This window comes from Microchirus variegatus (genome assembly GCF_963457635.1).
Source record: "Microchirus variegatus genome assembly, chromosome: 13".
NCBI classification, from domain to species: domain Eukaryota; kingdom Metazoa; phylum Chordata; class Actinopteri; order Pleuronectiformes; family Soleidae; genus Microchirus; species Microchirus variegatus.
Genome location: NC_139814.1, coordinates 22,940,135 through 22,967,591, shown reverse-complemented (window position 1 = coordinate 22,967,591; position 27,457 = coordinate 22,940,135). Strand labels below are relative to the sequence as shown.

Genomic DNA, 27,457 nt, shown 5'->3' with positions numbered 1-27,457 from the left:
GTCACATTTTGGGATAAGAAAATTAAATAAAAAAAAATTATCCGATTTTGGACGACATAGTATAGTATGACGTTTTTGTAAAATTTTGGACCAAAATTGTTTTTTTCAATAAATGGTAAGATTTTGGACGAAATAGTGTAGTATGACATTGATGTCGACGACATAGTATAGTATGACGTTTTGTCACATTTTGGGATGAAAAAAAAATTCAAAAAAATTATCTGATTTTGGACGACATAGTATAGTATGACGTTTTTGTCAAATTTTGGACCAAAATTGTTTTTTTCAATAAATGGTCAGATTTTGGACGAAATAGTGTAGTATGACATTGAGGTCGACGACATAGTATAGTATGACGTTTTGTCACTTTTTGGGATTAAAAAAACATTTAAAAAAAAAAATCAGATTTTGGACGACATAGTATAGTATGACGTTTTTGTCAAATTTTGGACCAAAATTGTTTTTTTCAATAAATGGTCAGATTTTGGACGAAATAGTGTAGTATGACATTGAGGTAGACGACATAGTATAGTATGACGTTTTGTCACATTTTGGGATGAAAAAAACATTTAAAAAAAAAATTCTGATTTTGGACGACATAGTATAGTATGACGTTTTTGTCAAATCTTGGACCAAAATTGTTTTTTTCAATAAATGGTCAGATTTTGGACGAAATAGTGTAGTATGACATTGAGGTCGACGACATAGTATAGTATGACATTTTGTCACATTTTGGGATAAAAAAATTAAATTAAAAAAAATTATCCGATTTTGGACCACATAGTATAGTATGACGTTTTTGTCAAATTTTGGACCAAAATTGTTTTTTTCAATAAATGGTCAGATTTTGGACTAAATAGTGTAGTGTGACATTGAGGTCGACGACATAGTATAGTATGACATTTTGTCACATTTTGGGATAAAAAAATTTTATTTAAAAAAATTATCCGATTTTGGACGACATAGTATAGTATGACGTTTTGTCACATTTTGAGATAAAAAAATTAAAGTTAAAAAAATTATCCGATTTTGGACGACATAGTATAGTATGACGTTTTTGTCAAATTTTGGACCAAAATTGTTTTTTTCAATAAATGGTCAGATTTTGGACGAAATAGTGTAGTATGACATTGAGGTCGACGACATAGTATAGTATGACGTTTTGTCACATTTTGAGATAAAAAAAACATAAAAAAAAAAAATTCTGATTTTGGACGACATAGTATAGTATGACGTTTTTGTCAAATCTTGGACCAAAATTGTTTTTTTCAATAAATGGTCAGATTTTGGACGAAATAGTGTAGTATGACATTTAGGTCGACGACATAGTATAGTATGATGTTTTGTCACATTTTGGGTTAAAAAAACATTTAAAAAAAAAATTCTGATTTTGGACGACATAGTATAGTATGACGTTTTTGTCAAATCTTTGACCAAAATTGTTTTTTTCAATAAATGGTCAGATTTTGGACGAAATAGTGTAGTATGACATTGAGGTAGACGACAAAGTATAGTGTAACGTTTTGTCACATTTTGGGTTTTTTCCGATGACATTCGAAAGCATATCATCATTTGTTGTATCTGAACGCAAAGGGTGACTTGCGAATTTGGACATAAGCTGTCCTAACCAGGGATTGAACCAGAGACCTTCAGATCATTAGTCTGACGCTCTCCCAACTGAGCTAACCAGCACTTTCATGATTGGTTTGGTGTGACTATTTGTCAAATTTTGGACGACATAGTATCGTATGACGTTTTTGTCAAATTTTGGACCAAAATTGTTTTTTTCAATAAATGGTCAGATTTTTGACTAAATAGTGTAGTATGACATTGAGGTCGACGACATAGTATAGTATGACGTTTTGTCACATTTTGGGATAAAAAAATTAAATTAAAAAAAATTATCCGATTTTGGACAACATAGTATAGTATGACGTTTTTGTCAAATTCTAGACCAAAATTGTTTTTTACAATAAATGGTCAGATTTTTGACGAAATAGTGTAGTATGACATTGAGGTCGACGACAGAGTATAGTATGACGTTTTGTCACATTTTGGGATAAAAAAAACATTTAAAAAAAAAATTCCGATTTTGGACGACATAGTATAGTATGACGTTTTTGTCAAATTTTAGACCAAAATTGTTTTTTTCAATAAATGGTCAGATTTTGTACGAAATAGTGTAGTATGACATTGAGGTCGACGACATAGTATAGTATGACGTTTTGTCACATTTTGGGATAAAAAAATTAAATAAAAAAAAATTATCCGATTTTGGACGACATAGTATAGTATGACGTTTTTGTCAAATTTTAGACCAAAATTGTTTTTTACAATAAATGGTCAGATTTTTGACGAAATAGTGTAGTATGACATTGAGGTCGACGACATAGTATAGTATGACGTTTTGTCACATTTTGGGATAAAAAAATTAAATTAAAAAAAATTATCCGATTTTGGACGACATAGTATAGTATGACGTTTTTGTCAAATTTTGGACCAACATTTTTTTTTCAAATAAATGGTCAGATTTTGGACTAAATAGTGTAGTATGACATTTAGGTCGACGACATAGTATAGTATGACGTTTTGTCACATTTTGGGATAAAAAAAACATTTTAAAAAAAAATTCCGATTTTGGACGACATAGTATAGTATGACGTTTTTGTCAAATTTTAGACCAAAATTGTTTTTTTCAATAAATGGTCAGATTTTGTACGAAATAGTGTAGTATGACATTGAGGTCGACGACATAGTATAGTATGACGTTTAGGTCACATTTTGGGATAAAAAAATTAAATAAAAAAAAATTATCCGATTTTGGACGACATAGTATAGTATGACGTTTTTGTCAAATTTTGGACCAAAATTTTTTTTTTCAATAAATGGTCAGATTTTGGACGAAATAGTGTAGTATGATATTGAGGTCGACGACATAGTATAGTATGACGTTTTTGTCACATTTTGGGATAAAAAAATTAAATTAAAAAAAATTATCCGATTTTGGACGACATAGTATAGTATGATGTTTTTGTCAAATTTTAGACCAAAATTGTTTTTTTCAATAAATGGTCAGATTTTGTACGAAATAGTGTAGTATGACATTGAGGTCGACGACATAGTATAGTATGACGTTTTGTCACATTTTGGGATAAAAAAATTAAATAAAAAAAAATTATCCGATTTTGGACGACATAGTATAGTATGACGTTTTTGTCAAATTTTGGACCAAAATTGTTTTTTTCAATAAATGGTCAGATTTTGGACGAAATAGTGTAGTATGATATTGAGGTCGACGACATAGTATAGTATGACGTTTTTGTCACATTTTGGGATAAAAAAATTAAATTAAAAAAAATTATCCGATTTTGGACGACATAGTATAGTATGACGTTTTTGTCAAATTTTAGACCAAAATTGTTTTTTCCAATAAATGGTCAGATTTTGGACGAAATAGTGTAGTATGACATTTAGGTCGATGACATAGTATAGTATGACGTTTGTCACATTTTGGGATAAAAAAATTAAATTAAAAAAAATTATCCGATTTTGGACGACATAGTATAGTATGATGTTTTTGTCAAATTTTAGACCAAAATTGTTTTTTTCAATAAATGGTCAGATTTTGGACGAAATAGTGTAGTATGACATTGAGGTCGACGACATAGTATAGTATGACGTTTTGTCACATTTTGGGATAAAAAAAAAATTATCCGATTTTGGACGACATAGTATATAGTATGAGGTTTTTGTCAAATTTTGGACCAAAATTGTTTTTTTTAAATAAATGGTCAGATTTTGGACGAAATAGTGTAGTATGACATTTAGGTCGACGACATAGTATAGTATGACGTTTTGTCACATTTTGGGATAAAAAAAAAATTATCCGATTTTGGACGACATAGTATAGTATGAGGTTTTTGTCAAATTTTGGACCAAAATTGTTTTTTTCAATAAATGGTCAGATTTTGGACGAAATAGTGTAGTATGATATTGAGGTCGACGACATAGTATAGTATGACGTTTTTGTCACATTTTGGGATAAAAAAATTAAATTAAAAAAAATTATCCGATTTTGGACGACATAGTATAGTATGATGTTTTTGTCAAATTTTAGACCAAAATTGTTTTTTTCAATAAATGGTCAGATTTTGTACGAAATAGTGTAGTATGACATTGAGGTCGACGACATAGTATAGTATGACGTTTTGTCACATTTTGGGATAAAAAAATTAAATAAAAAAAAATTATCCGATTTTGGACGACATAGTATAGTATGAGGTTTTTGTCAAATTTTGGACCAAAATTGTTTTTTTCAATAAATGGTCAGATTTTGGACGAAATAGTGTAGTATGATATTGAGGTCGACGACATAGTATAGTATGACGTTTTTGTCACATTTTGGGATAAAAAAATTAAATTAAAAAAAATTATCCGATTTTGGACGACATAGTATAGTATGATGTTTTTGTCAAATTTTAGACCAAAATTGTTTTTTTCAATAAATGGTCAGATTTTGGACGAAATAGTGTAGTATGACATTGAGGTCGATGACATAGTATAGTATGACGTTTTGTCACATTTTGGGATAAAAAAATTAAATTAAAAAAAATTATCCGATTTTGGACGACATAGTATAGTATGATGTTTTTGTCAAATTTTAGACCAAAATTGTTTTTTTCAATAAATGGTCAGATTTTGGACGAAATAGTGTAGTATGACATTGAGGTCGACGACATAGTATAGTATGACGTTTTGTCACATTTTGGGATAAAAAAAAAATTATCCGATTTTGGACGACATAGTATATAGTATGAGGTTTTTGTCAAATTTTGGACCAAAATTGTTTTTTTTTAATAAATGGTCAGATTTTGGACGAAATAGTGTAGTATGACATTTAGGTCGACGACATAGTATAGTATGACGTTTTGTCACATTTTGGGATAAAAAAAAAATTATCCGATTTTGGACGACATAGTATAGTATGAGGTTTTTGTCAAATATTGGACCAAAATTGTTTTTTTTAATAAATGGTCAGATTTTGGACGAAATAGTGTAGTATGACATTGAGGTCAACGACATAGTATAGTATGACGTTTTGTCACATTTTGGGCTAAAATTAAAATTTCAAAAAAATTATCAGATGTTGGACGACATAGTATAGTATGACGTTTTTGTCAAATTTTGGACCAACATTTTTTTTTCAAATAAATGGTCAGATTTTGGACTAAATAGTGTAGTATGACATTGAGGTCGACGACATAGTATAGTATGACGTTTTTGTCAAATTTTAGACCAAAATTGTTTTTTTCAATAAATGGTCAGACATTGGACTAAATAGTGTAGTATGACATTTAGGTCGACGACATAGTATAGTATGACGTTTTGTCACATTTTGGGATAAAAAAATTTAATTAAAAAAAATTATCCGATTTTGGACGACATAGTATAGTATGAGGTTTTTGTCAAATATTGGACCAAAATTGTTTTTTTTAATAAATGGTCAGATTTTGGACGAAATAGTGTAGTATGACATTGAGGTCAACGACATAGTATAGTATGACGTTTTGTCACATTTTGGGCTAAAATTAAAATTTCAAAAAAATTATCAGATGTTGGACGACATAGTATAGTATGACGTTTTTGTCAAATTTTGGACCAACATTTTTTTTTCAAATAAATGGTCAGATTTTGGACTAAATAGTGTAGTATGACATTGAGGTCGACGACATAGTATAGTATGACGTTTTTGTCAAATTTTAGACCAAAATTGTTTTTTTCAATAAATGGTCAGACATTGGACTAAATAGTGTAGTATGACATTGAGGTCGACGACATAGTATAGTATGACGTTTTGTCACATTTTGGGCTAAAATTAAAATTTCAAAAAAATGATCAGATGTTGGACGACATAGTATAGTATGACGTTTTTGTCAAATTTTGGACCAACATTTTTTTTTCAAATTAATGGTCAGATTTTGGACTATATAGTGTAGTATGACATTTAGGTCGACGACATAGTATGACGTTTTGTCACATTTTGGGATAAAAAAATTAAATTAAAAAAAATTATCCGATTTTGGACGACATAGTATAGTATGAGGTTTTTGTCAAATTTTGGACCAAAATTGTTTTTTTTTAATAAATGGTCAGATTTTGGACGAAATAGTGTAGTATGACATATAGGTCGACGACATAGTATAGTATGACGTTTTGTCACATTTTGGGATAAAAAAAAAATTATCCGATTTTGGACGACATAGTATAGTATGAGGTTTTTGTCAAATATTGGACCAAAATTGTTTTTTTAATAAATGGTCAGATTTTGGACGAAATAGTGTAGTATGACATTGAGGTCGACGACATAGTATAGTATGACGTTTTGTCACATTTTGGGCTAAAATTAAAATTTCAAAAAAATTATCAGATGTTGGACGACATAGTATAGTATGACGTTTTTGTCAAATTTTGGACCAACATTTTTTTTTCAAATAAATGGTCAGATTTTGGACTAAATAGTGTAGTATGACATTGAGGTCGACGACATAGTATAGTATGACGTTTTGTCACATTTTGGGATAAAAAAAACATTTAAAAAAAAATTACCGATTTTAGACGACATAGTATAATATGACATTTTTGTCAAATTTTGGACCAAAATTGTTTTTTTCAATAAATGGTCAGATTTTGGACGAAATAGTGTAGTATGACATTGAGGTCGACGACATAGTATAGTATGACGTTTTGTCACATTTTGGGATAAAAAAATTTAATTAAAAAAAATTATCCGATTTTGGACGACATAGTATAGTATGACGTTTTTGTCAAATTTTAGACCAAAATTGTATTTTCAATAAATGGTCAGATTTTGGACGAAATAGTGTAGTATGACATTGAGGTCGACGACATAGTATAGTATGACGTTTTGTCACATTTTGGGATAAAATTAAAATTTCAAAAAAATTATCAGATGTTGGACGACATAGTATAGTACGACGTTTTTGTCAAATTTTGGACCAAAATTGTTTTTTTCAATAAATGGTCAGATTTTGGACGAAATAGTGTAGTATGACATTTAGGTCGACGACATAGTATAGTATGACGTTTTGTCACATTTTGGGATAAAAAAATTAAATTAAAAAAAATTATCCGATTTTGGACGACATAGTATAGTATGACGTTTTTGTCAAATTTTGGACCAAAATTGTTTTTTTCAATAAATGGTCAGATTTTGGACGAAATAGTGTAGTATGACATTTAGGTCGACGACATAGTATAGTATGACGTTTTGTCACATTTTGGGATAAAAACATTTAATTTAAAAAAATTATCCATTTTTGGACGACATAGTATAGTATGACGTTTTTGTCAAATTTTGGACCAACATTTTTTTCAAATAAATGGTCAGATTTTGGACTAAATAGTGTAGTATGACATTTAGGTCGACGACATAGTATAGTATGACGTTTTGTCACATTTTGGGATAAAAAAAATATTTTAAAAAAAAATTCAGATTTTGGACGACATAGTATAGTATGACGTTTTTGTCAAATTTTGGACCAAAATTGTTTTTTTCAATAAATGGTCAGATTTTGGACGAAATAGTGTAGTTTGACATTGAGGTCGACGACATAGTATAGTATGACGTTTTGTCACATTTTGGGATAAAAAAAACATTTAAAAAAAAATTATCCGATTTTTGGACGACATAGTATAGTATGACGTTTTTGTCAAATTTTGGACCAAAATTGTTTTTTTCAATAAATGGTCAGATTTTGGACGAAATAGTGTAGTATGACATTTAGGTCGACGACATAGTATAGTATGACGTTTTGTCACATTTTGGGATAAAAAAAACATTTAAAAAAAAAATTCAGATTTTGGACAACATAGTATAGTATGACGTTTTTGTCAAATTTTAGACCAAAATTGTTTTTTTCAATAAATGGTCAGATTTTGTACGAAATAGTGTAGTATGACATTGAGGTCGACGACATAGTATAGTATGACGTTTTGTCACATTTTGGGATAAAAAAATTAAATTAAAAAAATTATCCGATTTTTGGACGACATAGTATAGTATGACGTTTTTGTCAAATTTTAGACCAAAATTGTTTTTTTCAATAAATGGTCAGATTTTGGACGAAATAGTGTAGTATGACATTTAGGTCGACGACATAGTATAGTATGACGTTTTGTCACATTTTGGGCTAAAATTAAAATTTCAAAAAAATTATCAGATGTTGGACGACATAGTATAGTATGACGTTTTTGTCAAATTTTGGACCAACATTTTTTTTTCAAATAAATGGTCAGATTTTGGACTAAATAGTGTAGTATGACATTTAGGTCGACGACATAGTATAGTATGACGTTTTGTCACATTTTGGGATAAAAAAAACATTTTAAAAAAAAATTCCGATTTTGGACGACATAGTATAGTATGACGTTTTTGTCAAATTTTGGACCAAAATTGTTTTTTTCAATAAATGGTCAGATTTTGTATGAAATAGTGTAGTATGACATTGAGGTCGACGACATAGTATAGTATGACGTTCTGTCACATTTTGGGATAAAAAAATTAAATTAAAAAAAATTATCCGATTTTGGACGACATAGTATAGTATGACGTTTTTGTCAAATTTTAGACCAAAATTGTTTTTTTCAATAAATGGTCAGATTTTGGACGAAATAGTGTAGTATGACATTTAGGTCGACGACATAGTATAGTATGACGTTTTGTCACATTTTGGGATAAAAAAATTAAATAAAAAAAAACTTATCCGATTTTGGACGACATAGTATAGTATGACGTTTTTGTCAAATTTTGGACCAACATTTTTTTTTCAAATAAATGGTCAGATTTTGGACTAAATAGTGTAGTATGACATTTAGGTCGACGACATAGTATAGTATGACGTTTTTGTCAAATTTTAGACCAAAATTGTTTTTTTCAATAAATGGTCAGATTTTGTACGAAATAGTGTAGTATGACATTGAGGTCGACGACATAGTATAGTATGACGTTTTGTCACATTTTGGGCTAAAATTAAAATTTCAAAAAAATTATCAGATGTTGGACGACATAGTATAGTATGACGTTTTTGTCAAATTTTGGACCAACATTTTTTTTTCAAATAAATGGTCAGATTTTGGACTAAATAGTGTAGTATGACATTTAGGTCGACGACATAGTATAGTATGACGTTTTGTCACATTTTGGGATAAAAAAAACATTTAAAAAAAAAATTCCAATTTTGGACGACATAGTATAGTATGACGTTTTTGTCAAATTTTGGACCAAAATTGTTTTTTTCAGTAAATGGTCAGATTTTGGACGAAATAGTCTAGTATGACATTGAGGTCGACGACATAGTATAGTATGACGTTTTGTCACATTTTGGGATAAAAAAATTAAATTAAAAAAATTATCCGATTTTGGACGACATAGTATATAGTATGACGCTTTTGTCAAATTTTAGACCAAAATTGTTTTTTTTTAATAAATGGTCAGATTTTGGACGAAATAGTGTAGTATGACATTTAGGTCGACGACATAGTATAGTATGATGTTTTGTCACATTTTGGGATAAAAAAAAAATTATCCGATTTTGGACGACATAGTATAGTATGAGGTTTTTGTCAAATATTGGACCAAAATTGTTTTTTTTAATAAATGGTCAGATTTTGGACAAAATAGTGTAGTATGACATTGAGGTCGACGACATAGTATAGTATGACGTTTTGTCACATTTTGGGCTAAAATTAAAATTTTGAATAAATTATCAGATGTTGGACGACATAGTATAGTTTGACGTTTTTGTCAAATTTTGGACCAGCATTTTTATTTCAAATAAATGGTCAGATTTTGGACTAAATAGTGTAGTATGACATTTAGGTCGACGACATAGTATAGTATGACGTTTTGTCACATTTTGGGATAAAAAAAACATTTTAAAAAAAAATTCCGATTTTGGACGACATAGTATAGTATGACGTTTTTGTCAAATTTTGGACCAAAATTGTTTTTTTCAATAAATGGTCAGATTTTGTATGAAATAGTGTAGTATGACATTGAGGTCGACGACATAGTATAGTATGACGTTCTGTCACATTTTGGGATAAAAAAATTAAATTAAAAAAAATTATCCGATTTTGGACGACATAGTATAGTATGACGTTTTTGTCAAATTTTAGACCAAAATTGTTTTTTTCAATAAATGGTCAGATTTTGGACGAAATAGTGTAGTATGACATTTAGGTCGACGACATAGTATAGTATGACGTTTTGTCACATTTTGGGATAAAAAAATTAAATTAAAAAAAACTTATCCGATTTTGGACGACATAGTATAGTATGACGTTTTTGTCAAATTTTGGACCAACATTTTTTTTTCAAATAAATGGTCAGATTTTGGACTAAATAGTGTAGTATGACATTTAGGTCGACGACATAGTATAGTATGACGTTTTGTCAAATTTTGGACCAAAATTGATTTTTTTCAATAAATGGTCAGATTTTGGACGAAATAGTGTAGTATGACATTTAGGTCGACGACATAGTATAGTATGACGTTTTTGTCAAATTTTAGACCAAAATTGTTTTTTTCAATAAATGGTCAGATTTTGTACGAAATAGTGTAGTATGACATTGAGGTCGACGACATAGTATAGTATGACGTTTTGTCACATTTTGGGCTAAAATTAAAATTTCAAAAAAATTATCAGATGTTGGACGACATAGTATAGTATGACGTTTTTGTCAAATTTTGGACCAACATTTTTTTTTCAAATAAATGGTCAGATTTTGGACTAAATAGTGTAGTATGACATTTAGGTCGACGACATAGTATAGTATGACGTTTTGTCACATTTTGGGATAAAAAAAACATTTAAAAAAAAAATTCCAATTTTGGACGACATAGTATAGTATGACGTTTTTGTCAAATTTTGGACCAAAATTGTTTTTTTCAGTAAATGGTCAGATTTTGGACGAAATAGTCTAGTATGACATTGAGGTCGACGACATAGTATAGTATGACGTTTTGTCACATTTTGGGATAAAAAAATTAAATTAAAAAAATTATCCGATTTTGGACGACATAGTATATAGTATGACGCTTTTGTCAAATTTTAGACCAAAATTGTTTTTTTTTAATAAATGGTCAGATTTTGGACGAAATAGTGTAGTATGACATTTAGGTCGACGACATAGTATTGTATGATGTTTTGTCACATTTTGGGATAAAAAAAAAATTATCCGATTTTGGACGACATAGTATAGTATGAGGTTTTTGTCAAATATTGGACCAAAATTGTTTTTTTTAATAAATGGTCAGATTTTGGACAAAATAGTGTAGTATGACATTGAGGTCGACGACATAGTATAGTATGACGTTTTGTCACATTTTGGGCTAAAATTAAAATTTTGAATAAATTATCAGATGTTGGACGACATAGTATAGTTTGACGTTTTTGTCAAATTTTGGACCAACATTTTTATTTCAAATAAATGGTCAGATTTTGGACTAAATAGTGTAGTATGACATTGAGGTCGACGACATAGTATAGTATGACGTTTTGTCACATTTTGGGATAAAAAAAACATTTAAAAAAAAAAATTCCGATTTTGGACGACATAGTATAGTATCACGTTTTTGTCAAATTTTGGACCAAAATTGTTTTTTTCAATAAATGGTCAGATTTTGGACGAAATAGTGTAGTATGACATTGAGGTCGACGACATAGTATAGTAAGACGTTTTGTCACATTTTGGGATAAAAAAATTAAATTTAAAAAAATTATCCGATTTTGGACGACATAGTATAGTATGACGTTTTTGTCAAATTTTGGACCAACATTTTTTTTTTCAAATAAATGGTCAGATTTTGGACTAAATAGTGTAGTATGACATTTAGGTCGACGACATAGTATAGTATGACGTTTTGTCACATTTTGGGATAAAAAAAACATTTAAAAAAAAATTATCCGATTTTTGGACGACATAGTATAGTATGACGTTTTTGTCAAATTTTAGACCAAAATTGTTTTTTTCAATAAATGGTCAGATTTTGGACGAAATAGTGTAGTTTGACATTGAGGTCGACGACATAGTATAGTATGACGTTTTGTCACATTTTGGGATAAAAAAATTAAATTAAAAAAAATGATCCGATTTTGGACGACATAGTATAGTATGACGTTTTTGTCAAATTTTAGACCAAAATTGTTTTTTTCAATAAATGGTCAGATTTTGGACGAAATAGTGTAGTATGACATTTAGGTCGACGACATAGTATAGTATGACGTTTTGTCACATTTTGGGATAAAAAAATTTAATTAAAAAAAATTATCCGATTTTGGACGACATAGTATAGTATGACGTTTTTGTCAAATTTTAGACCAAAATTGTTTTTTTCAATAAATGGTCAGATTTTGGACGAAATAGTGTAGTATGACATTGAGGTCGACGACATAGTGTAGTATGACGTTTTGTCACATTTTGGGCTAAAATTAAAATTTCAAAAAAATTATCAGATGTTGGACGACATAGTATAGTATGACGTTTTTGTCAAATTTTCGACCAAAATTGTTTTTTTCAATAAATGGTCAGATTTTGTACGAAATAGTGTAGTATGACATTGAGGTCGACGACATAGTATAGTATGACGTTTTGTCACATTTTGGGATAAAAAAATTAAATTAAAAAAAATTATCCAATTTTGGACGACATAGTATAGTATGACGTTTTTGTCAAATTTTAGACCAAAATTGTTTTTTTCAATAAATGGTCAGATTTTGGACTAAATAGTGTAGTATGACATTGAGGTCGACGACATAGTATAGTATGACGTTTTGTCACATTTTGGGCTTAAATTAAAATTTCAAAAAAATTATCAGATGTTGGACGACATAGTATAGTATGACGTTTTTGTCAAATTTTGGACCAACATTTTTTAAATACATAAAGTGATTTTTTCTAAATCTTTTCTCAGTAATAGAAAAAAAATATAAACACACAACTCAGTTTCAGTGAGTTATTTTTTTCTCCCCAACCCTAGATTTAATTTGTATTGAATTTAACTTTTTTTTTTTTTCTTCCAATTTTTGTTTTCGGGAACTATAATAATAACCTCGACAAACTCATGGGTATTGTATTTAATTTCTGAATTAGTGAATTAGCCTCCTGAATATCACACACTGGATCAGTTCAATTATTTGGAGTCAAATTGATAAAAAAAGAAAATGATAGGAGAAAATGAACACGTGTGTGTGCGTGTGTGACAGAAAACCAATTTGTCTCCATGACGTTGTGTGTGTGTGTGTGTGTGTGAGAGTGATGGAGTGATAGTGTCAGTGGCTGGAAGCACATGCTGACACATTAACAGCAGTGTCTCAACTTGCTGGACACGGCAGCTGCGTCCCTTCAGGCGACTCCTCTCCCACCCGTCAGTGTGGCAGTTATGTGCTTAAAGCTCTTCAGCAGTCGTTCACATTGACCCACCAACCCCCCCAATAATGATATACACCTCTATACAGTTTACTATAAAGCTCTAATTTACTCCAATATCCGCCTTGATCGCATCACACGTCTCTGTTCCGAGGTGACTGGTGTTAATCATTATGCGCATTGAGATTTTGACAAATTAAAATCCTCTGTGGTCATGTTACAGAATATTGATTTATTTGATTTGAGATCCAGTGAAATTAACGTCATAATCATATTAAAAATTAAAATTAAAAAAAAAAATTCTCAGAATTCCTGGCTTTTTTCCTCAGAATTTTGACTTTTTCCTCAAAATTCTGGCTTTAATCTCAGAATTCTTGACCTTTTCCTCAGATTTCTGGCTTTAATCTCAGAATTTTTGACTTAAATCTCTGAATTCTCACTTAAATCTCTGAATTCTCACTTAAATCTCTGAATTCTCACTTAAATCTCAAAATTCTTGACTTTTATATCGGAATTCTTGACTTTTATATCGGAATTCTTGAGCTTTTCCTCAGATTTCTGGCTTTTATCGCAGAATTATTGACTTAAATCACATAATTCTCACTTAAATCTCAAAATTCTGGACTTTTAAACCTTTTCCTCAGAATTCTTGAATTTTTTATCATTATTCTTGACTTTAATCTCAGAATTCTTGACTTTTTCTTCAAAATTCTGACTTTGATCCCAGAATTATTGACCTTTTCCTCAGATTTCTGGCTTTAATCTCAGAATTATTGACGTAAATCTCAAAATTATTGACTTTTAAACTTTTTCCTCAGAATTCTTGAGTTTTTATAATTATTCTTGACTTTAATCTCAGAATTCTTGACCCTTTTCCTCAAAATTCTGACTTTGATCCCAGAATTCTTAACCTTTTCCTCAAAATTCTGACTCTGATCCCAGAATTCTTGACCTTTTCCTCAGATTTCTGGCTTTAATCTCAGAATTATTGAATTTTTCTCACAATTCACGCTATTTTTTTTTTACATATAAAAAAATAAATACCTTAAGACCTACTTTTCTTATGATGGGCAAAACTGAGTAAAATATGACAGTTGCGATATAAACTATGAACAATACGATATAAAACTACGATCAAACCCCTATTTTGCTATAATGTGTAACTGTGATGTATTGAAGTATGTACAAAAAAATTGGGGTAATACACCTCTTCCTTCTCAATTGCAGACTTGAAATATTATTTACGCATATCATGTATACTTAATTAAATAAAAATACATATATATTGTTTTATTGCTTATTATTAAATCAAACCATCATGTTTTTCTAAACGTTTTAGTATTCTACTAAGGCTGAATTTCCATTACAAAATTTAAATATTATTTTTAATTATTAAAATATTATTTTATTGACCACAATTAACTTATATTATATTATTATTACATAAAAGAAACTTGTAAATCAAGAGAGAAATTGAGCAATTTCCTGCACTGCCTTTTCCAGCTTTCCTGGCAGCATGTTTTCTTACACTGCCCCCTGCTGTCCATTAAGCTCATATTCACATATATGGGCATTATGCTGGACATTAAAACAAATACCAATGTTATTTCTGCTTTACCCTCAACATTTTAGAGAACCAGAAGAAGAAAACATTCCACTCTGTTGTTTTAATGTTTTTTTTTTATTTTTTTATAATAATAGATATTTGTGAACATTCATCCATACAACAGAAGAAAAAAAAACAACTTCAGTACGCACATCTAATGTCTTAGTGCTTATCCACTGGACGCCACTTCAAAAGGGTAGTGCTGTGGGAAGTCGTGGACGACCTTCAGGGCTTCGTTGTAAAGCTCCAAATCTGTGGGACGGGATGGGAGGATGGGGGGGGTAGTGTGAGTGACAACACGGACCACACAGCTGCTGTGTTTAGTGATATGAAATGATACGAAAGTCAAACCTACCAAAGGAAATGCCTCGGTCCTCTCGCATGAGGTTGTACGCCGTGGCCATGATCACTCCTTTGTTGGTGACCATACCGATCACCTCCACCACGCCGCTCAGCTCCTCCTCCAGCTGGAAAACAATGTAAATAAAGTGGATTTTAGAAGAATAGTTGAGGATTTTTTTTAAATTGGGGCTGTTTTTAACCCACTTTCAAACTTCTGGTCTGGTCCAAATGTGACAAATATGCAAACAAATATAAGACAATGGCAATTTAAGTCACAAATGAGCAATCCTTCTGCCTTACTCCTGCCCCTACTGTTCATGCGAGTCAATTTTTCAGTTGCGTTAAAGGCGCCATATGTAAGAATGTGGTCAATAAATAAAAAATGTAATAAACAATCCAATTCTGTGATTATGCCAAATGGCAACAAAAACATGTCTGCTTATTATTATAATATTAGACCTGAAACAATTAATCGACTACTAAACTAATTATCAACTATTTTGATCATCGATTAATCAGTTTTATGCCTTTTACATGATTAAAACAAGATTTCTACTTGTTTCAGCTTCTTAAATGTGCATATGTTCTTTGTTTCTTTGCTACATATAAGAAAGAAATGATAAAAGCCAATCATTTTGGTTTGTGGAAAAAACAAGACATTTGAGAACATCGTCTTTTCCAGGTTTGACAAACACTGATCAAATTTTTTTTAACGTTTTTCTGATATTTTATGGACCAAACGATTACTTGATTAATTGTGAAAATAATCGTCATATTAATCAATTACGAAAATAGAGTGCAAATTGTGTCTTAAAAGTAGTGCTGGGCACTAGGTTAACGCACGACACGTTTCCATGACGACTGACCAGAAATAGACACGCGTGCGATGTCATGTTTACGTGCCGCGACAGTCCAGGCACCATTGACCAGTTAGCTCCGTTAGCTGCATACGCTCCTTTAGCGTCGTTGGTGCACCTACAGTCGAACTGGAGTGGTCTGTTTATTAAACGAAAAGAAAATAACAAATAACCAGCGTACCTGTGTACTGCGTATGTGCGCCTCTGTTTTTAAAGTTTTGCGTTACTTTAGAGACTCATTTTAACAATCCAGAGTCACGCAAAACATGACGTCACATGCATCATTTTCCAGTCAGTCGTCATTAAAACGCGTTGTGCGTTAACGCCGTTAACCGCCGCTATCACGTTAACGCACGCAGCACTACTTAACCTCTTCTTCCCTGACCCTCCTTTTGGAGTCCCTGCTCGAAAATGACATGCCCAAACTAAATAGAGTAAACCTATGCAGTTACAAGCTCTATGTGGATTACCTTGGTATCAAAATAAAGATAACACTTGTGAGATTCCACCAGATGTGTAAGTTTCACAGTAGATGTCACTGTCTCAGAGTAAATGTACATGGAACACAGCATAAATGAAGGATTTTTTTTTCTCACCTAAAAAAATATTGTGTTTTAAAGCAAATATCACCTTAAAAATATCCCTTAATATACCTTAATATAATCTCACTTTTGGCTCAGCTTGGCACCATCTGTGCCATTTGAGATTTCTTAGGTACCAAATTATTAAAAACTAATAAAATTTTATTTATATGTCACTACAGGTCTAAAAAGTACTTGTTTTCAATGTGTGCGCTGTGACGGGTTTTTTCCGCTCCTGCTGTTTGATCAATCGGTGTTTTAACTGTGTTTCGTGAACATAAGAATGATTTATATGAGCTTCTAGCTGAGTTTCTGACCTTTCTGTGGGTATGCAGCATGTCTGTGTTTGTTGAAGTTAGATATGGTTTTATGACGCTTTTGTCGCTGCGTCTGACGCTGCCCCAGATCCCGGGGGCAACCGTGAAGAAGAGGTTAAAAGTCTTAAAAGTGTCAAGTACAGTGACAATATGTTATCTATATCTTATATATCATTACATAGGAATGTCCACAAAGGACAAACTAACCATTTTAGCCTTTTGTTGCTTATTTTAACGATAACATGGTCTATATAGCTTTAATTTGATGTACTTAGCAAAAGTGTACGATTTTGGAGCGATCTTGCCTACTACAGCTTTAATTAGTCATGGAGGCACGGGGCGAAACATGACGACGTCAGTCTGGAGATTTACTGATAACAAAAGATGTCAACATGAACTCACGGGGTCGTTGAGCTCCACTGTGGCGACCTTTCCTTCTCCATCCAACAGCGTGAATGTCTTCCCTGTTGGGTGAACCTGACAACACACAACAAACACTTCACGTTACTGACATTACAATGCAAGAACAACGACATGTATTGTTGTTTTTAACTTGAGCTCTAACCTTTTCCACCTGCCCAACGAAGCACACCGGTCTGTTGATGTGCTGCGACAGCATGGAGCAGTTTATCCTCGGTTTCGGGACGTCTATGATTCCTGCCATGTTGTCACTGTCTCTGGTTATGTTTGATACTGAACTCGGGGACAAAGCGGCAGAGCGCGGGAAACGTTCCCGTTGCGTACTTTTGTTTCTCCCGGCAGCGCGAGCGGGCGGAGAACCTATACTGACACCGAAAACGCCGCCTCGCTAGCACACGAGGAGCCCAAATCAAACGCCTCTCAGTTTCTCTCGCGACATATCCGCTGTGCTCCAGTACAACGATTCCCCGGAAACACTAACCATCGCATTGCGCCCGGTGTAACTCGTAGCGGAACCAAATGCGATGTGTGTAGTTTCTCCACGGACACGACATTATGTTAAAATGGCATTGACGTCAACTTGAGACCACAATAACATGGATGATATTACGCGGTGGACATTTACATGAGGGAATATCATGAATGTATTATACAATCTGGAAAGAACTCATTTCATTCAGCTGCTCGAGAAAGTAGGGGTTTCTGACTTCCGGGTTTATTTCCGGTTGGATGCGCAGTAGTGTTACTCCCATAATGCCTCTCGGTTATGTGAACGAGCCCTCCGCGTTCTCGACATGACTGTAGTACAGTAGGGTTAGCAGCGACACTAACGCCTCAATATTGGGCGTAAAATAACTGAATAAATTCAAAACTAACAGGGACGAAGACCTCTTTGAAGCAGGAAACGATTTCACATCAGTCATGTGAACTTAATGAAACGGAGCTCCATTAGCGACGTCATCGCTTCGTCACCTTCCGTCACCTTCTGAGGACAATAGTTTCGTTTCGGCCCAAAGAGAAGACAAAAAAGGTACGAAAGTCTCTGGTTACCACCCCAGAAATATTAATTTACTTAAAATTAACTATTCATTCGTGCTGTAGATTTTAAATAGCTTAAAATACCCGGGTGCCTCTCCCTTAATACATTATGCTAAGTCATAGTTAGTTGTTTTAGTCCCTTGAGATTTCGTTGTATCCATAACAATGACAACAAAGTGAATCTACAGGCAGTATTTAATGGTATATGTCCAGCACAGGCCTGCAATAATTCACTGTTAATAATCAGTTAATCCAGAAAGTAGTGGACAGATGTCAAGTTTACACATCGTCTAATGCACTGACCTGCTTTGTTTGTTTGGCTCCAGCTTGCCAAGATTCTCCAGCTTTTATTGACTTTGTTAACAGGTGTTGGTAACATGATGACGTCACATTTAAATAAAAGACTGGTTTGTTGCACAAACACTCTTTATTCAGGTATTCAATGAGGAATATGTAATGTTATATTACTCTCAGGGCCCCAGTGTGTGTACATAATGCAGTAGATATGTTATTTTTTACTATTGTTTACTTGTTTTTATAGTATTTTATTGCTTACATTAACTTAATTTAAGCATGTGAAGCATATTTTTTATATATAGATGACCTTAGATACCATCGTTTATTTTATTATCTTGTTATTACTCAAACCGATTATTTGCAGCCCCAGTTTGTATTTCCAGTGTAGCTCACTGTTTTCACACTCGAGTCATATTCATAGTCATCATCACCACTAATGCTTACATTTCTCTCAAATTTCTCTTTTGTTGACAGAGTCTCATCATGTTCAGTTTCCTCGGCCTCCGAAAAGACTCGAAGAAATCCCCATCGGACAAGGACGCAGATGGAGGCTTTGTCATCGTCGGTGAGTGCACTTTTAATCCGAGAATTTACATAATGCTGAAATGATGGATCTGTCATGCGCCAGGCCTCGTGATCATCCTTCAGTGTGTGAAGTGTCATAAATTTCACAACTTCCTATATAAAACAGTCATGCTGCATCTTATGAGGAACGCCATGAACTAACTCATTTCAGCTTCTTCAGTGCTTAGTGTCATCAGTTTAGGGACTCGAGTATGTCGTCGTTTTGAGGTTTGGGAAACGGTGATTGACATTTGTCACTAATTATATGTACTATAACTCATTCATAAAGCAAAACAATAATGATCATATTAATCAATAATGAAATAAATCATTCGTTGCAGCATTAATGTGCATGGAAGTCTAAAAGGACTGTAATTTCCCCATTAAATGCTGTTATTTGATATGACTATTATTGTTTTTAAAAAGCCCAAGCTGTTTTTTTCAAATAAAATCTAATACTGTACGTCAGTGCCAGAGAAATGCAGTAATATTTTCTCGCTCTGATGGCTTTTATTGGACGAGCTGGAGGAGCTGAACACAGATGGTCAGGAGATGCTCGGGTGTTTTTGGCAGAAGAGAGCGACAGTCGGAGCCAGGTTTTCGTCTCTCAGACGGAGGCGACCGACTGAGCTCACAGACGTTCGCTGAAAACTCCCCGCTGACCGTCCGGTCCTGTTCTCCTCGCAAAGATACGACCACAGAGGCACTTCGGTGCCAGTGAATTCAAACAGTCAGGAGTGATAAGTAATGAGGCACAGATGGGCTGGTTATGATTTCAGTTCTGTTTTTGTTCTTCTTTGGCAGAGGGATGAGGAAATGTTCATTTTAAAAAACAAGTTATTATTATAATAATAGAGTTATAGAGTTATTCTTAGCCCTTAATTCTATTGCTGCATTTCCACAACAGGAGATTTTGGCATCCAATTATTTCACCTGCTTGCCTCAATAGTCGTAATAAACCGTGTTGTCTCAACAGGCGAGACGTTTGAGGAGCAGAGGAGGAAGATGCAGACCATGAACATTGCACAACCGTCGACTAATGTCGTAGTGCAGCCATCAAGGGTGAGTGAACTGATGCACACGCGGGGGATTTTATTTCATGAAATGACATTTAAAGGAGGAAACCTGCTGCAAGATAAATGGTTCAAGATAAGATACGATGGCAGAGTTCGTGCAGAGCAATCGCCCGTTTGCTGTGATGTCGGCGCCGAGGGGTCAAGACTGAGCCGTTCACATTCAGCACAGTGGCTCTAAAATGGAGTTCTGTTCTTTCGTTTACGTCATCGGCCTTAATACTGTAGTGTTAATTGCGTAGTTTTTTAATTAAAGCTCCCATGTGTGGAGCTTGTGTTGCCAAAACATTGGTCTTGTTGCCATGCCGCCTTCTCAAGGAGGAGTACAGCAGATAAGTGAATCAAACGCACTAAAGGCCTGGCGTAACTTAGCTTACATACGTACATAACAGTTCGGTACGACGTAGTACCACTATAACCAGCACCAACCGTTCCATTTTTTGGCACCTTTCCCTTGGGGTAACAGAGAAATGGCACGATTGGGCGACAGAAAAGCGTCCGTCCATTGCAGCTGGTGTTTCTTCAGTGTCCACTGCCTACTCTCATACAGAGTTTATTCTCCACTGTCGTCTTATGTGTCGCGTTCATTGTCGTCGCGCTACGTATCTCGCTGACACGCAGTGTCAAAACGCAAGCCTGACTGAGGGCTTTCCTGTTCCAAACCGTAGCGCACTGCACTAAACCCAACTGTGCCATGATGGAAACACACCCATTTGTTAGCACTTTGGTTGATGTACGCCCTCTGCTGGTACAAAACTGAAAAACACCACATGCGAGGTCAAGGGAAAAAATACAACAATTAAAAATGCAATTTTAATCAGTCAAATTATGAATAGAAAATCACAAACTAAATGATAATCATGTGTGTGTGTGTGTGTGTGCGTGTGTGCGCGCGCATACACCCTTTATGGTCCATATGGCATTTTAGGGTTACCACATGTCCCAAAATTAGTGAGCGGCTCATCCCTCAAGTTTAAATAACACGGTGCAAAAGGAAGCAGTGAGATGCAGTAACACTGTAGTCAATCCGCACACACACACACACACACACACACACACACACACACACACACACATGCACGCACGCACACACAACCTCGACTGATCTAAGCCAGTGATTCTTAAATTATCCTCGTTTGGCAGATAATACATTTTCGAGTCCCTCCTTCATGCAACCCACACAAACACGCTCTCACAGATAGTTCTGTTTGTCCGAGGAACATGTTTTAGCTTGATACAGCATGTTGGCGAGACTAGAGACTCACTGCACGATAGCCGAGTTGCAATCCACTCAAAAAAATCAACAGGTTTCCCCTGATGTTGTGATTTAATCATTGCACAACCAGTGGTCAAAACCCTCACGACAGCTTTTTGTTTTAATCATACCGAGTGTAAATTTAATTGACGAGTCTTGTTTTGATAGAAACTGTGTCGGAGAGCAGAGGAGGAGAAACCAAGAGCTTGTTTTGGACTGTGTTGCTGCACTACACCCTCCCTGTACTCCAGTCCCAAAGGGGAAACCTCTGCCGCTTAATTGCAAATGATCACCATTTCCTCCAACAACATCTTTTCTGCATTTAGTCTCACATTTGCCTTTAATTACGCGACGTCTCGGCGCAAAACAAAGTCTCAAATCTGCCTCTCTGGGTGAATTTTCTTATCCAGGCCTTTCACAATTACCCTCACCCACGTTACATTGGCGCCGTGTAGGTGTTGGTTATATATATATATATGTGTGTAGTATATTGACTTGGAGTTATTCACCGGCAAACATTGGTGCGCTCCATTTATGTTCGAAATCGGAACTGGGAGTAACACGAGTTGACCTCGGTATCTCAGGCCAATGTGTACAACTGATTTACCCTGAAACAAATAAAATGCAAGGTAGTTTTGTGGTGTTTCCCCATTGATGCAAGTGACAGCCATCTCAGAGCCCCATGTTGGGCCGTGTGAGGTTGCTCCTAGTTTGTAGGGTTGGAAAATCCGACCTAAGATTGGATTCCAGTTGAACAAGGACACAGAGCTAACAGGAAATGAGGCGTCACAGCTAAACTTCATTCACAAGCCCTTAAGAATTGGGTGCTGGGAATTAGGTGATAAAGTGATGATAGGGTTATGCTGCGTCTACAGTTGGGTAAGACTAGTTTACTTCCTGTTCCTGTGCTCTTAGTTCCTGATGAACTGGAAAAGAGCACAGATCTCTCTGTGTGCGATGCCTCTCATTGTGTGATACAAGTAATATGATAGCGTCCCTTGTTCCCAGGACTCTCTGTCCTCTCCGTTGTCTCAAAGTATGACAGTGTCACACTTGTTTGCATGGCACACATTTCCACATCGAGTTCAAACTACGCATTTCCTATTTCCTATCCCTAGATTTTACTTAAAAAGTCTTCTGACAAAAAACGTGTTTGCGAGAACATCCAATGTCATGCCTGTCAGCTGTTGGAACAAACAACTCTGTACACATGTTTAAAGGTTCTCGGTCATTCAGGTCGTCGTCATCATCAGTAGTTAGCCGTAGGCGACTCGAAAGACTCCAGTTGCCTGCAGCGAAAACTCTCCACACACACACACACACACACACACACACACACACACACACACACACACACACACACAGCACAGTGTGTCAGCAGTACTTTGATGTGGGTGACCGCAGCCACAGTGTACAGTGTGGTGACCGTCATTTTCCAAGATGAGTTCAGGACTTGACAGCGTTACAGCTTTGTTTTTCGGTGACGTGCGCTAATTAGGAACAGCATGCTGGAATGTGCATGTTACGTGTTGCACACACACACACACACACACACAGAGCAAATCTAAAACAAAACATGGACTTTTTACCGTCCAAGAAAAAAACATGATTATGGACTTGAGTTCAAGTCTGTGTTGTACAGCTGATTTTTGAAAATCGATTACTCAGTCAATTATTTTCTCGATTAATCGAGCTACCGTTTGGTCCATAAAATGTCAGAAAATGAAACAAATGAACACAAATCAGTGTTTGTCAAACCTGGAAATGATGATGTTCTCAAATGTCTTGTTTTGTCCACAAACTAAATTGATTTCCTCCGCCAAGGAGGTTATGTTTTAGCCGGAGTTTGTCTGTCTGTTTGCAACATAACTCGAAAAATTACATACGTATTTGGATGATATTATCAGGAAATGTCCGCAATAGGACCAGGAACCAGTGATTCAATTTAGGCCGTGATCCGTAGATGCTATCACTGGTTACAACACTCGCTGTCTGACCCAGGCGCGGCGGCAGGGTGTATTTTGTAGGCACTGAGCTGCCGTTGCGGAGGTCTGAGCTTTCCGAGTGCTTTTCCAGTTCTTTAATGATTTCTTTGTTATTTTGAGCAAAGAAACGAATAATACATTCACATTTTAGAGGCTAAAAAATCATGAAAAAACCTTCAAACTGTTGAATCGATTTTCAAAATAGTTGACGATCCATTTAGTAATCGAGTAATTGTCACAATAAGAGTATCTGTGAGGACATTACAACATGTTTATGATGTAAAATGAATCTGTAAATTAAAAAAAAATACACAAATAACTTGTATTAATTGTGTCATTAATTGCGTGTAATAGACTACACACAGATTAATGCTGTGATTCTGTTTCACCCGACAGCCGTCTTATCCAGCTGTACCTGGCAACAGAGAGCTCCACACACTTTTACCCTCCACAGGGCCGGCAGCAGCGTGGCCGGGGGCAGTGGGGCCCTCAGCAGCTGCAGATGCTGCCGCCGCTCTCCCAGATGTCCTCGGGGACATCCCCTTCACGCTGGCTCCTCACGTCCTCACCATGCAAGCCGGGTTCTCCCTCATCCCGGACGTGCTGCTGTCCCGGGACATTAACTACAACCTGGCTAATTTTCAGTACGACTTCACTTTGGAGAACTCGGTGCTCCATAACGCCTAGTTTCTTTGTTGTTGTTGTTGTTTTATTTATGTGAATATCTGTGAGGGAACTTAGCAGCTTGTTGGTAAAACGAGAGAAGACGGGCCGAGCGGCAAGAGTGATTGTGTAGGATTACGAGGAAGACACAGGAACACAGTAGAACCACATTGGAGTGCATTTCTCTCGTTAACTCCGGATTATTGTAGTTTCATTTCAAACTTGACCCATGGAAATTAAAGGAGGCGGGGGGAAATCTCACCGTGTCGAAACGATGAGTTGTAACTTAATGGCTTTGCTGGGAACAGAGAGGACCTTTTTGTTTGAACTGTTCCTTGTGTGAAAACACTACACTTTGTAAATAATGACATTGTTTAAATGCCTTGGCTTGACAACATTGCACTCGCAGTAAGATGACGCCAAAAAAAACATGCTTGAATTGCTAAATGTCCCATTAATACTGTAAATATGAAGTTGAACTAAGACACAAGTCAATACTTCTATATACAGTAGGTCTTTAACTCTGGGTAATAATGCTAACCTATTAGCAATTACCAATTATAGTTCTGCTACCCCGGGCTGCTTCATATGACACTGACATGTAGCACTGATTTGGCGTGAGGAGGTACGAAAATCACAAATTCACCTTTGCACTTTTATTTCTTTTCATTTCGACCATCTGCTTTTATGAAGGGGACATTGTGTTTAAATGCCATGCCACAGCCAGCCACCAGGGGGGTGAGTGAGCATGTCGTTTATACTTCGCTACATAGCGCTAGTAACGTTGAATGTGTTTTGTAGCCATCACCTCTACAATATAATCACATTTGTCACATTGTTATTGTTTTATTTGAATTCATTTTTTTTTTGCGTTACAGCAGCGTGAGTAGAGTCTCATAAACAGTCGTGACATCAGCGCGCGGAAGCCGGATACAGTCGCTATTTTAACCCTGTTTTTCCACGTAGTAAACTGGAATTATCCCATATGGGTTGATATTTTACGGCAAACTGTTCTATGGTTCCTGGGAAGACAAAAACAAAGCCCACTTGATTAGCGCTTATTTAAAGATGTGGCACCTGGACGGTGAAGCAATAGCCACTCGGACTCATGTCCGGTCTTGTGACTCATTTGTTTATATCGGAACTGCAGCATGTGGAAGTGGTCGGATTAAGAATGAAGTGAAACTGTACTTCTTTCTTCTTTTTTTTTACTAACGACAGCTTTATTGCCATAGTTTAATCCGATGCTATTATATGCAATCGCAATGTGGCTTGCATCTATTATTCCCTGTTTACGTGAAGTTCTCAGACGCCAGGTCACGGTAAAGCACACTGGTAAAAATGTGTCAAAGACATGACAATGTAAAATATATAGTTATTTTCACCGTTCATTCACATGAAGCTTTTGCTTTGAGTGTTGTTCTCATATATCTTGACGTTTACTTCCTTGGTTTGAATTGCGTTTCTTAGCGTAGCACATGGCGTTGGTTGGACTGATAACTTTACAGTGTGTTTTCTTTTTTGTTTCCTTCGAGAAGATATAGAACGTATACACTGCATCTGTGGAGTCACGATTTTTGCCCAGGATTACTTGTAATGGCGCTTTTGCACAGCAGCCATTTTGAGCGCTCACTGCAGGAAAACCACACGTGTAAATGGCCCGAAATGAGTCGTCGTTAGCTTCCTGAAATGTGTCAAAATGGCTGCTGTGCAAAAGGGGGCTTCGTTTGTACCTCTGATTCTTTGTACTTGGTCTCTTAAAAAACAACCTAACTGTGCCTTGAACATGCAGTCCATGTACTGTAGCCTGTGTAAATGCACCTGTCCATTTCACTTGTTGAACACGTTTTTCATGAAGCTCCCTATCGATGCTGGTTATGACTGTGTATCGCATTACATTGAGTTAGAAGTTATGGATATCATTAAAAGAAAATGTTGAATTAACCTCTCTCATCTTATCTTCTTACAGTAACATGAACAATGCCGCTAAGGGAATAACCTTTATTTTTTTGTAGCATTTCTGCAGTAAAATTGCTTGAAATAGCATGTTTTTTGTCACCTTTGTAAGGATTTTTTTAAGATTAATATATTGCTGTAGGAAATTGGGTATCTCTTTACTGAACGTTGAGGTGAATTTCCCTTTATTTTTTTTGCAAAAGTGCAGTAAGAAATGCTTGAGACTTGATATAAAGGTTATTAAAGAAACTAAATATCACAGACTCTTCAGTTTGACCAATTTAAAGATAACATTATATGGAAACAGGGGTCTCAAACTCTGATTACCTGTGGGCCACTGAGTGTCTAGTCTGCTCAGTCTAGGGTCAGTCAATTTTTTACTTTTTATTTTTTAAATAAGCCCAACTTTTTTGGGAAAAGCAACTGTTACGGTGGACGATATGAGCTCAAAATGATATCTCAACATGCCGTATTGGTTCCTTTTGTATTTTTTAACCTATATTATTCCTGTACAGCACTTTTTTCGACTGTTTTTGTCTTAAAGTACTTATTTCTATGCCCTGCTTGTCTTTTGTTTCTATGGATTATTTCAAAATAAAAGTTTTAATATGCCACAATATTGAGTTCACAATTAAAAAAAAAAAACATATTGATGCAAAATGCAAAATGAATCTATTTATGAATAAAAAAAAACATACATAACTCGTTATAACTTCATATTGTTTGGAGGGCCGCAACTTAAACTGTAATGAAATGCCTTTTTCCGGTTCCTTTCCCGCACCACAAACGCACCGCTACCGTAACTCCGCGAACCCATGCGCACTACTTATTTTAAAAGTAGCTTCTGCCAATGCAGTTGCGCAGTTGTGGTTTGGTTCCACCTCGAAGTCCAGCCTCCTGTCAATAGTTGTGTGGTTGTTTGAGTTGTCAACAACTGCAGTTTGGGAAACTGTGATACTAAAGAAGAAGAAGAAGAAGAAAGAAGAAGAGGGGGGGAGGAGGTGAGGTGAGAAGTTGCGAGAAAAAGAAAGTAACGCGATATTATTGGCAGAA

At 34.7% G+C, this 27,457-nt stretch overlaps 2 protein-coding genes across 2 annotated transcripts; one reads left to right on the top strand and one right to left on the bottom strand.

Moving 5' to 3' along the window:
- Positions 1-15,203: 15,203 nt before the first annotated feature.
- Positions 15,204-17,828, bottom strand: rpa3 (replication protein A3). The gene is made up of 4 exons (XM_083899673.1): positions 17,719-17,828; positions 17,556-17,630; positions 15,412-15,523; positions 15,204-15,308 (listed from the first exon to the last, which is right to left on the bottom strand). Exons 1-4 carry the CDS (start codon positions 17,815-17,817, stop codon positions 15,226-15,228), a joined length of 369 nt encoding a protein of 122 aa, XP_083755799.1. The 5' UTR covers positions 17,818-17,828; the 3' UTR covers positions 15,204-15,225.
- A 417-nt stretch (positions 17,829-18,245) lies between these two features.
- Positions 18,246-26,317, top strand: umad1 (UBAP1-MVB12-associated (UMA) domain containing 1). Its single transcript, XM_083900317.1, has 4 exons — positions 18,246-18,603; positions 19,383-19,473; positions 20,449-20,534; positions 24,182-26,317. The coding sequence occupies exons 2-4, from the start codon at positions 19,392-19,394 to the stop codon at positions 24,470-24,472; spliced, it is 459 nt and encodes a 152-aa protein (XP_083756443.1). The 5' UTR covers positions 18,246-18,603; positions 19,383-19,391; the 3' UTR covers positions 24,473-26,317.
- Positions 26,318-27,457: the final 1,140 nt, after the last annotated feature.